The sequence below is a fragment of the Halichoeres trimaculatus genome, unplaced genomic scaffold (genome assembly GCF_033239565.1).
Source record: "Halichoeres trimaculatus isolate MK-OKI-2021-1 unplaced genomic scaffold, fHalTri1.1 fHalTri1_scaffold_9, whole genome shotgun sequence".
Taxonomy (NCBI): Eukaryota; Metazoa; Chordata; class Actinopteri; order Labriformes; family Labridae; genus Halichoeres; species Halichoeres trimaculatus.
Genome location: NW_027437188.1, coordinates 25,128,045 through 25,140,414, shown reverse-complemented (window position 1 = coordinate 25,140,414; position 12,370 = coordinate 25,128,045). Strand labels below are relative to the sequence as shown.

General features: G+C 39.1%; 2 protein-coding genes across 2 annotated transcripts in view; both read right to left on the bottom strand.

Moving 5' to 3' along the window:
- The window catches only part of ppp1r37 (protein phosphatase 1, regulatory subunit 37), a 49,103-nt gene extending 40,229 nt beyond the window's left edge, over positions 1 to 8,874 (bottom strand). The window contains exon 1 of the mRNA XM_074679124.1: positions 7,089 to 8,874. Within this exon, the coding sequence (XP_074535225.1) occupies positions 7,089 to 7,836 (748 nt within the window). The 5' untranslated portion in view covers positions 7,837 to 8,874. The remainder of the gene's footprint in view (positions 1 to 7,088) is intronic.
- A 1,963-nt stretch (positions 8,875 to 10,837) lies between these two features.
- LOC141798192 (histone H2A-like) lies at positions 10,838 to 11,628 on the bottom strand. Its single transcript, XM_074680017.1, has 2 exons — positions 11,533 to 11,628; positions 10,838 to 11,339 (listed from the first exon to the last, which is right to left on the bottom strand). The coding sequence occupies exon 2, from the start codon at positions 11,298 to 11,300 to the stop codon at positions 10,884 to 10,886; it is 417 nt and encodes a 138-aa protein (XP_074536118.1). The 5' UTR covers positions 11,301 to 11,339; positions 11,533 to 11,628; the 3' UTR covers positions 10,838 to 10,883.
- Between the last annotated feature and the right edge of the window lie 742 nt (positions 11,629 to 12,370).

Sequence of the window (12,370 nt, the reverse complement as noted above, 5' to 3'; positions counted from 1 at the left end):
TTGAACTAGAGCAAACCCAGGCGGTTGATAATATCTCCAGGTATTATTTTATCACAGATGTTTCTTTATCAAGGTGTACTGTTGGAGAGAATCTCCTAACGCAAAAATGTAATGCAAAACAGCATCGTAACTATGCTTGAATCATGACAGAAGAAATCTCAATATCGATACAATACAATATTACTATGGGTTCAGTGAAAACTAAGCATCTTTCAGAAAAATAAAAGCATCATAAAACAAAAGGGTGTGAAAATTGGATTTTTATTGATTAGAACTCGCTGTCAGTCAACATTAACATAAAGCCACCAATAATCAGGCAACTGCCTGAGCTGTATGTGCAGGGCAAGCGAGGGGATCGATATTCCTGGAATCTACTGACATTGTTGATTTTGGGGTATTAATATCTTGAATGTTCAAGTCTTGGTATAGATATGAAACGATTTCTCTTTTATTTAAAATACAAAACTTGAGAAGCTGAGAAGTTTGTATGCTAAAGGATAGACGTGGACAGTTCAAAGTAAGACTATGTGGCATGTCTCTGCTGTAGTGTTGCAAAGAGAGGAAAATGCTCAGTAAATTTCCAAAAACTTTCTGAAACTTCTTATGGAAGTCAAGCTTGGGGAATTTGCAAATATTCTGAAGTGTTTTGTCAAACCTTACTTCCCTTTATGTAGTCCACAGGTGGTGCCTTTGATGATCTTGTGCTGTGGGCATCATGCACAGTGCACGAAGAGAGTGTGGCCTTAATAGCCCTGCAGTCAGCAAAGTGCTGCCATGTGGTCAAGAATAGCATAGATATTCAAATGAACTTGATATAAATGTGGTTGTTTTAGCCATAACTATGCTACAATACACATACCCTGGCTATATTTAAGTTCTTTACTATAAATTCCCAGTTCACGCCCATAAATTCCCATGGAAAGTTTCCCACTTTGAAAATTCTTGGAATTTTGCCACCCTACTGTGACATCCCCTTTTATATGGAACTTGGCCCTCACTTTAGAGCTAGTACCCAGGCTCACTCAAGGTAATACCTTAAAGTTACACCTTGTACACGTGTAGCAGGATATTTTCAAAAACCAATATCTCCCGTTCGTTCATTTTTAAAAACTACTTTTAACCACAGGCCCTGGGCAAATCCGCCGATAAATGCAGCTTAAAGCATGCCACCCCCAAATGTTTCCCTGGCGTATGCATGTAACCCAAAATCTTCACTTTGACCAGCATTTTCATTAAACACTGTTTTCAGTGACGTAAAGTTGCGGTTTTGTGTGAATGACAAGCCTAAACGCATAAAAATATAAAAAAATTTCCCATCCAGCTGCATGTTGACATGGACTTAGTCTTGTGGAACACAAGCATCTTATGGATGATATCTAGAATCAGTAAAACATGGCATGCCAGTGTCTGTTGTTAATCAAGTACCCATCAAGCACCTGATTGGTTGCCCTTGGGGACAGCAGAAGCTCAGGACAAGAGTCTAAAGCAACAGCAGAAAAAGCTGTTTGGCATCGGCAGAGAAGATCTGGCAAATTTTTCAAGGACCACCAAACTTCAATAAATTCACATGAAGGGGGTGACAAGTTTATGTCTCAATCGGTTTTCTGACGGCTAAAATAGAAAACACAGCCTGAAATGACCAACACATCACACCTGGTCTGGAAAGGGCTCAAAGTGTATTTGCAGAATCTGGCCTTGAAGATCCATGTGCATAAATGTTGATCTGGTCTAAATGGGTTGAGAGGCTAATAAACAGGCCTCCCAACGGTATAAGATATACTTCCTGAAGCATCGTTAACGCAAAGAAATAATCTACCAAACACAAATCCTTTTCCCTTTTTTTGCTCATAGGACTCAAACTTTTTGTTTCGTTACAACAGAACCAGCACAGACCACATTTAATCTAAAGTTCCAGGGAGACTCCAATCCCTGTAATATACGATCCTGAAATAGATCAAATACTTAGTGAATCCATCTCCAGGCTCCAATTCCTCATAATTCTGAGTTGGCACTGACAAATACAGCTAAAAGAATCTCCATGCATCTGCAGGATTTTGATGCAATCTGTTTCTATGAAGCCATTCAAGTCATCATCCTACAGCTCCAACTCACACACTCCCTCATACTCAAAAATCCACCATCGTTGAACAAAAGCAGTCAAAGAGAAATCCTCCTTCCCAAAGTCTGCTCAAATGCTGCACACTGCACAGATACTTCTCAATAAAACTGTAAACACTTCTTTTTCTGTGGTTTCTTGGTTGATTTCCAAATGACCTCTTTTGTTATTGCTGTTTTTAGCATGCACGCCATTTCAGGACAACAACAACAACAAAACTAGATCTTAACACTAAATATGCGCGATAATGTTTGGGCTGTGAAGAGTGAGGTAGAAAACAGTTACACCTTTTCACGTCTAATCCACCCTGCAAATGTTTTTCATTTGTCCTTAAAAGGTCGAGCAAGTTATTGGCTCTACACTTAGAAATATTAACTGGAAGTAATAGAGACCGAAGACAAAGTGCTGCATGCTCTAACTTGCAGAACAACAAACACTTGTTTAATTAAAGACTTTAACCTTTTTATGTCTATTTCCACTCTTCTAAGTAAATGTATGAGCTGACTTCATGTCCCCACATGATTTGATAGAAAATGGGGTGTTAATGACATCAGTATGACAGCTGGCACTACCAGCTGGCTTTAGACAGCTGACTGAACTCTCAAATATTTGCACCCATGTCTGTTCAAATAAGAAGAAGACAGACATTCACACGCCTGGATGTAAGACAGAGTCGTGTTTGGATGATATAAAATATTTTAACATTATTTATCACTCTATCAAAAAAGTTCCATGAGTTAAAATGTTTGTTTTTTTTTTAAAGAAAAAAAAATTATGCGAACAATCAATCCAACCTTTCGCAACTTGAACTGACGCCACGGTTTTCCATTCTGTGGACTAAAAGCTTTGCTTATCAGTATGTAACTTGGGCCATCGCCACAACACATAACATTTCATGGGTCACTGAGCCTCTAACAACCTGGTGCCAAGTGGGCCTTGGGTCTGATGACGGGAGACAGAGCTGCACGTAGGCCAAAGAGTTTAGTGGCTTTCAGGATAAACAATTATTAATGTGAAGGATTTGTCTGTAGTGTGAGGCGTCCACTAACTTGTGCAAAAAGCTGTTTTAAATACAGCTGCAGCACTCTGGTTGATGAACTGCTGTTCTGCAAAAACACAACGATGAAGCCTTAAATGAACTGGCCAGAGAGAGAAAAGAAAAACTAATGGAGTGAAGGGAGCAGGGGAAGCAACACAGCATGTTGGGAAGTTCAGGAATCTCAGGATGTGACGTAGTATTTGCCCCGGCCGGGGGGAAAAGTACAAGCAACTCGACAGAGTCCGCAAGGAGAGGTTGAAGAGTTCAGAGAATGTCACTGTCTTACTCAGAAAAACATGAGATTGTCATTTTAAGTCAATAAAAAGAAATCTTGCTGCAATATACAACCAAGGTGGCTCCCAGGGGCAGTGCAGATCTTTTTACAAAGCTAGACACAAAATTCTGCTGTATTCAGAGTGCCAAGAAAGAAATGGAAACATGACCCTCCTCCAAACGGGCTCCCATTGTTCACCCCACTCTGTTCTCTCCTGAACCCCAGGGGTTTATTTTCAATAGCAACTTTCTAACCTCTTCTTAGTACAGAAGCTTATTTCATAACACTAAAGCACATATACTGGTTTGTAGACATTCATACAAGTAATTAACTGTTTCTTTGCTCTGTTCTTCCAATTACGACTTAAACTATGTGAGGATGAAGTCCCAGCTCTCTAAGCTGAAGCTGTTATGTCTCCCACACATGACATAAGACAGATATCCAGAGAACCTGACACTAGCTCAGCACAAAAAGGCTCTGCAGGGATTGTGGATCTATGGTGGCACAGAGCATGTAATGAAGCACAAAAAAGCCTTAAAGAGATTACTGAGATATATACCAGATAATATTTGTCAGAATTATTAACCTTTAACTTGCACAAGGCCTTTTCAGACATCCAACACCTGATTCAACCTCAAGATTCAAAAAGCACGACAGTCCAAGCTGACACAGACGCTGCCTCTTAAACTTTTAAACACGTTGGACAGGACAGGTTATGCAAAAACCTATTAATAAAGGCACAGACAAAGGGAGATCAACTGTCTTGGCTCTGGTACAGGATTATGTCATCCCTTCATTAACCTAAAAGGCTGACTTCATTCACTTCTAGCACAGTTAACTGCTCACAAAAACAAAACCACAGTTATTTCTATTGTTAATGTTAAATGTGTTAAACCAACACAAACAACAAGAAGAGAGAAAAAAATATTTCACATTTGAATCATTTGACTTTTTGGAATTAAAGTGACTGTACGGCAGTAAAACTGTTTTTGTAAATGTAGCAAAGAGTCTACTTCAAGATAGAACAGACATCATGTGATTCAGTCCTCCACCATTCAGCCTGTCCTACTCTCCCCTCATGGCACAATCACTTGGACCTTTGGAACTTAAATAAACTGAAACGATAAATGTGATGTGATAAAATATCTGAGCCCTCATGCAGCTACCTAGATACTTGACTGCTTCCAGTGCCAGCTGTTTCATAAGGCTGTAGAAATCCTGGTTAGCCGGCCTTGACTTTGCCCCCATGGAGCTGGGTTAAGATATTTCATGTCTAGTTTACATTCTGCCTGGCTAGCCGGCCTTGCATGTACCTAGGACGGTTCACAGATACTAAACATTTGTGAAGGGCTATAAGTACCATGAATGCTTAATGTAAAGCTTCATTATGTAGAACTAATAAAATTATACTTTGTTATTTTAGGGGCTGTGAGGATTATCCGGCAAACTGGTGTTGAAGGACTGGATAAAGACTATTTTCTTTGAGTACTTGCACCCACTGTCACAAGGACGCGACTCATGCCAATGTCTGTTTTGAAGCAGATCTTCTTTGTAACACTACTTTTAACTGGATTCAGAGTGACATGTTAATGTATTTATTGATCACAAACAGTTAAACATATGTTTTAGCTGGGGATGCACAATATTATCGGCACAATATCGGTATCGGCTGATAAAAGCTTAAAAACACGTTTATCAGTATCGGCAGGTATGAAAATTTCTGCCGATAAGCACAGCCGATATGGTGCTATTCAGTTAGGTTTATTATTATTTTCCATCTGAAAAATAAGCTCCTTAAATAAAATGTAGCACTTCATTTATTTGCACAGCAGAGCTCTGTGTCTGTCACCAGGTTGTTACAGTAGCTCTAAAATAATCAAATGCAACTTGGTTATGTTTAAAAATGCATTGTACATTTAAAGTTCATGTGATCTAAATAAATTATTTTTCTGTATTTCAATACTGAATGTCTTAAGTTTGAAAAAATAATACATTTCTTATTTATGGTAAAATCAAATGTTTCTTGTCTTGTTTTATATGTGTTTCTTAAACAAATAAGACCGTCAAAATAAGAGTAACATATAAATTCCAGTACAGGATAGACTTAGCTTTTTTACAGTGAAAAAACAACAAACTTGTGATTATCGGTATCGGTATCGGCCAAAAGGGGTTTTGATATATCGCCATATCGGATATCGGCAAAAATCCAATATCATGCATCCCTAGTTTTAGCCTGTAGCCCCTTCTCTGTCAGTCCAGCTACAGTGCCCAACAATAAACAAAATTAATTGTTTTCCACAGAGAAAGAGGACGGATCTCGCTCCTGCAAAACTTAGTGTTGTCATGGGGACTTGTAAGTGCTGCAAATCGATACTGGCTGTTATTTCTGGATAGCATTTAGAAATCCTCTATTTTGTCGCTGATAATCTCATGGATTATGATCAGGCATAAATCTAGAAGTCAGACTTTTTCAAGATCATTTCAAAAGTCCTCACATGGACTGTAAGTGTGTAGAGCTATGGACTTCATAACTCATGTACAGGATGACATGAATCAGGATTGTCCATACATATCAACCTTGACGCTCTGCCCTTCTTTCGACTCCCCCTTCCCCCATCTTGTATTGCTGACCCCTGCCTTGAACTGGCCTACATCTTTGGGTTTATATGCTACATAGGAAAAAAAAGCACTCTCAATGGCTTAACCTTAAAACCACTCAGGCCACAGGGACACTGAAACTGTGGGGGCAGCTGTAGAGTCATAACAATCATGCATTATGACATCGTCTCCAAGAAAAGTCTGCTACTATGTGTCCAGCAATCACAATACCAGAAGCAAACACATCCAGCAGCAGACAAATAAAAATAATTTAACATGCAGATATTAAAATGTACAGTTTTTCTATTAATCTGTGTCATAATCCTTTTGTTCTCTTTGTAATTTTGACCTAAAGGGATAGCTATTCATTTTAGAACATTTGCATTTTACTTACATAGGATTAGCTTTAACAAAAGAAGGAGTAACATCCTGGTTTTTCCTAAGACCTTCCTTGAATCAACACGATAAAGGTGGAGAGCTCTATCCTGTCCGAGCTTCCTCTAGACATGTTTTCACTGAACAAACAGGAATCCAACGGCACACCTCAAGGAGCCGTGGGATCCACTCACTAAAAGGCAAACAGCACAGGCCTTTGCCTTTATTTAGACATTCATAACACAAGACTCAGCTTTTCTAGAAGTTATTTCACCGACCAAGAGATGAAGTTCTGTTTTTAAAAAAGGGGGCAGTGCTTTGGAGCTGCCTGAGGACTACTGTACACGTTAACGTAGATGAGATGACGAGCATTGAAGAACAACACAAAAGAACATTCCTCTCGGGGACACACCTCTCATGTATCACTGTCAACATCCTTCCAACAATTATATTTTTATCCATTTTTTTTTATAAGAACTACTCTGTAGAGCATGACAGAGCACATTTAAACCCCTCTGGAAAAAAAGGAGAGAAAACTTCTTTCAGTTTGGAGCTTGAAATAGATGCTGCAAAAAAACCCTCAAGGATTAATTCTGGCAAACTATACTGGACAAACATGTTCATAATGGAGGAACAGACAAGTAGAATCACTCACACATAAAAACATGCAACAACAAACAAATTACCATGTCTCCAGGGGTCCTTTGGCTCCACTGCTCCAGAGATAACATCTGAGAGAAAAGTTACCCTTTTGCCATTCGGCTTGTGGTTATCATCCCCCTCCTCCACAGTGGGGTACAGTCCAGCCTGGTCTGTTGGGGCAGCTTCTGTGCTGCTAGTCAGGTCTGCATCTGACACGCTCTCAGCTGTGCCGCCAGCTGGGACATCCAGAGACTTGGACTCTGAGTCTAAAGTATTGTCCAAGAATTCCGCGTTGTTTGTTGATTCAGCCTCCAGCACCCCACTCTCATCAAGACTCAGATCCACACCTATGTCCATGTCCCCACCATCATCCCCTTCTTCCACAGCAAACTCCGCAGGCTCAGCATCTTTTTCTTCTTTAATGGTCTCCACCTCAATGTTGTCCTTATGCTGCTCATCGTTAGAAAGTATCAGGTCAGTGGGGCTCACTACAGCAGGGGTGTCTTTGTTGCTGCCTTTTGTATTTCCATTAACCTCGTCAATTTCCAGTGTCTCTTGAGCCTGGTGGTTATCCTCCTCGGCTGCCTGAAGGTTGTCAGTGAGCTGAGGCATCAGGTATGTTTCAGAGACTTCTGTTGGAACAGTGTTTTGTATTTCGGTGTTGGTATCCGTCATCAGTTCAGATATCCTGGGTGTGACCCCTTCTGTGTTGTTTGTAGTGTTGTGATCATCGTCCACGTTGCTTTTTGTCTTGACATTGCACACATCTAGACACTGCTCTTCGATATTCATGTTTTCATTTCCAGTGAAACTCGGTCTTTACCTGTGCCAGACAGCCTAGATATAGTTAAAAAGTTAGTGACATGGATAAGCCTATGTCTACCAACAAATCACATGGATGGGCACCTATTCTGGCTTCTACAGTTAAGTTATGTGTGAGGGCAATCACAAGTTGTCTTCAGAATAGTTTGTTGAAGCACAGTGGAAAAAAAAAATCCAACTTTTTTTTTTTTTTAAGTCCAAATCACAGGTGGCTTTGGAGCACCTTTAAAAAGAACTAGTTAAAGTGCAATATCACACAAATGTCAAATGAGGAATGCGAGAGCGAGATATTGTTTCGGGAATTTCAGGAAAAACTTTACGACAATCGACCAGTTCCCAGACAGGCAACTAGCGCTTTCTTCTTCTCACCAACCGTGTCCTGTGTTCAAGTGAAAACCGACGACAGACTCTGAGGTCGTCAGTACATTGCCAACCGTATTTCAAGAGCTCCACAACAGTCAGCTCAGGGTGCCTCCATTACGCTAGCAAAGTGAGCTTAGTGCCCGACACCAAACCGATTCATTTGCATGTATTTGACGGAGCTAATGTGAGCTAGCTTGCTAAAATTGTTGCCCAACAATGACGTCCAGGCCCGTGAAAGGTCGCGTGCCTGCTTCTTCGCGTGAGTCCGACTGTTTATCCTCGACAAAGTCCATTCTTCTTTATGAAGGAAGATATTCTCCGCTTGTAGCCCTTGTTTCAACCTCGCATCCCAACACTCGACCAGTGGTAGTCACTCACATAAAGCAGGCGTCACACTCAAAGCTCTCACACTCGAGCAATGAGCATGATTCGGTGGCTAACGTTAGCACCAGGGAACAGTTCAAAAGCTACCACACCTGTCGGCGCCAATAGGGCGGATTGATATGAGGTTATTAAGGTATTTCACCCGCGTAGGTCCCATAGGTCTGTCCCTTTCCGGGAGAAGTGCGATGAACCTGTTTTTGTCTTCGCTAGCTTGTTATAGTCCAACAACTGTTTGTTGTGCACACTTTACGTCAGCACGTCGGTACCCACAGGGGTAGGTTCAGCAAACGCAGTGTTACAGAGGGTTGTTAAAAAAAAAACATTAACGGCGATATTTCAAAGGCCAAGGGGAACAATTATGGCAGAGATGGGCCTACAGAAAATTGTCGAAGTAATAGTGTTGTTGTATGTTAAGCAGATTTAAAAAATTAAATCCAAATGTGTCTATTTCAGCAGTTAGGCAACATTCAGACATCCAAAGTAGTGATCCTCCCACAACTAATGTATTTCACCGGTTAGAATAGCAATCAAAAATACCCACAGTGACGTTTTTTACATGTACAGTTGTCATTTCGGATAACTGTATTCTTTTGCTCCTTATTTATTTTAAATCTATCATAAAAATGCAAATTTATTTGCATACATCAAGAAATATCCAGGTTGTTGTTTACACTGACGCTATTTGCAAATAGAAACAAGTGCATTTGAGTAAGTTAATAAAAACAATATGTATTTCTGTGTAAACAAATGAAAAAGTAAATTTTTGGCGGAGGAAATAATATATATGAATTTTTTTAACACATAACAAGCTGTTTAACAGCTTGAGTATTAAATGAATTAGTTCTTTGAAATCGGGATATCCACAACTTTAACATTAAAGACCTCTTAGTACTATACATCTTTACTTGTCTAAGGATTTTGGATATTTAGAGCATCCAAATTCTATCCATATTGAACATTTTTGAAATCTGCATAAGAATTCAGGATAGGAAAAACTTGGTCATAAGTTTGATTAAATCTGGTTGGCTGGTTGTCTTGTCTTTCTTTCTTTCTTTCTTTCTTTCTTTCTTTCTTTCTTTCTTTCTTTCTTTCTTTCTTTCTTTCTTCAGATATCTGAAATAAAAATCTGACAAGTAATAACTGACCAAAGTTTTCTGAACTGAGAATTCTTAGGCAGATATACAATATGTTCATTTTGGATAGTAAAATGCACTTTTTAAATTAAAAATTGCACCTCCATTTCACATGAATAGCAAAAGTATGGAGTCATAATTCCCTTGAAGATTACATGAATATAAGAAAAAGAACGTAGAAAGGACAAAAAGAGGATATTTCTCAATACAATTCCCATTGAATTAACAGTTTCTGACCAAGACAAATGCTATTGTGAATACCTGAAACATTATAAATGACAGGAATGTGTTTAGATGTGTTGAAATGAGCCATGTGTTAGCTGTGATTTTTATCTCTTCACTTTAGAATATCTGAAGTTGGGGCAAATAATTGTTCAGGTCGACTGTTTCTGCCTGTAGATTCAAAATTTAATGGAAGACACACCAAGTAGATTTTTATTACTATTTGGGGATTTTCACTCCTAAAAGATGGAAGAATTTCTGCTTCAGCATTCAAAAGGTTGCTTGTAATGTTGTTCAGTTGTTGCTATTTCTTGTGACTAATTTATTATGGTCTTAAGTGGACACGAAACCATACTTTTCCCAGTAAAGAAGTTGATTTTATTTTCAGCTTATGGTTTAACCTGAACATCAGATCACAACTCGGAGCAGACCATCTGTTAAGTGAAAACTGGAGTTCAGCCATGTACATTAAGAAAAAAAATATCTGTAAGAATTCATTTAGGCTAGTGATATTATTTGTTTTTCAGCACTGTGGCAACAGGAGTGTGCAATAGATTGTTTGTGCCTCTAATCATTGAGAATATCAAACCAAATCCAACTTTTGAGCATTTAGGATAATTTACCAAGGTATTAGTTATTTTGATGCAAAAACTAAAATGATTGCCTGTACAAGTCATGGTCACAGCAAGACCAGTTTTAAGTGTAGTTTAAAAGAGACATTTAGGGACATCCAAACTTGCTGGCGCTTAAGATTTCCCAGGAAGCTCCACTTTATGCAGTAGTTGGAACTGGAGCATTTCCTTGGTGTTGAAAAAGAAAAAAATTCTGAACACAATCAAGATAAGAGTCTCTTAATTAGACCCACACAGTTTAAAAAAGGAATAGAAACTTTAATAACATCTGTAAATTTACATTTTAAAACTCTTGAGACTGGACATCTTTGGCTGTAACATCATCTTTGGGGCCTTTTGTCTTCTTGGGAAGAAGAACTGCCTGGATATTTGGGATGACACCACCCTCTGACATCGTGACCCCTGCCAGCAGCTTGTTGAGCTCTTCGTCATTTTTCACTGCCAGCAGGATGTGGCGGGGAGCAATACGCAGCTTCTTGTTGTCACGGCTGGCGTTTCCAGCAAGCTCTAGGATCTCAGCACAGAGATATTCCAGGACAGCGGCCAGGTAGACAGCAGAGCCGTTGCCAACCCTCTCTGCATAGCTGCCTCTCTTCAGCAGCCTGTGGATGCGGCCTACGGGGAATGTGATCCCAGCCCTGGAGGACCGGGACACTGAAGACTTGGCTTTGGGAAGAGCTTTTTTACCACGGCCAGACATCTTTAATTTGAGTGGAGAGAGACCTTCAGGGCAGTTTACCTGGATAGGAAAGCAGCACAGGAAGGTTTAGATGACACTGTACAAGTTTGTTGTTATATCAAAAAGAAAAGTAACAAGGCCTAAACCCTCAAAACATAAAAAACAAAAAAAAAAAAAAAAAAAAACATATGAACAATACAGATCAAAGAGTCCCCTTACGCATCAGGTCAAACCACATCACATTAACACTTACCAGTGTCCTGCACTTCTGCCCCAGTGCAACAACAGCTTTTCTCTGAAATGCACCAAACTGCTTTTATATGATTCAGGTGGCCATTAGTTGATTGTTAACACCTGGCTCCTCTGCTGCATGGTGTCACAATCATATGCAAACATCATAAGCTGTTTCACATTTAGATGTCCCATCCATTCATTGTACTAAGAGTGTGAAGACTTGTGTGTCTTGATGCAAAGGAAAAAAGGTGTGTGATTTTGCACAGTATTGACACTATACCACCAAGGTAGAAGTCAAGTTAACTAACTGCAACACACCTGTGTGAAAAACAAAGGTTTGAATGTGTAGAAAAAGATTATTTGACAGCAAAAAGTTACATATAAATCAAAAGCATGTATATGACCCAATGAATTGATACCGGTAATGAATATCTAAGTAATTGTACATATTAAAGGAGGCGTACAAAAAATATATAAAAATATCAGTGGAGAAAAAATAAGCAAGAGGAACATTCTATAAATAAAAATATACAATAGTAAGTAAATACATACATAAGCTCAATTGTAAATAAGTAAATAAAAAAAACAATTTATCAGGATGTTTACCAAAGATGTCTTGAGGCTATAACCCCCCCAAAAAACATTTTTTGTTTTGTTTCTACTTTCCCCTATGTGCTGCTCTTTGTGTTACCCTGTTGTGTTTAAAAAGCGCTTCTCAAATGAAGTGTGATTGATTTAGGGTCAAGGGTTACAACATGAGTTCAATGAAGTAAAAAAGAAAGAAAAAGGGAAAAAAGAAAAGAAGATTTTTTCAACGAGAGGTTTAGTGGAAAGTAGAAAACAAAGGTACACCAGCA

Bases quoted from the DNA above. Each gene is read 5' to 3' on its own strand.
- LOC141798192 (XM_074680017.1), bottom strand. From the start codon at position 11,300: ATGTCTGGCCGTGGTAAAAAAGCTCTTCCCAAAGCCAAGTCTTCAGTG.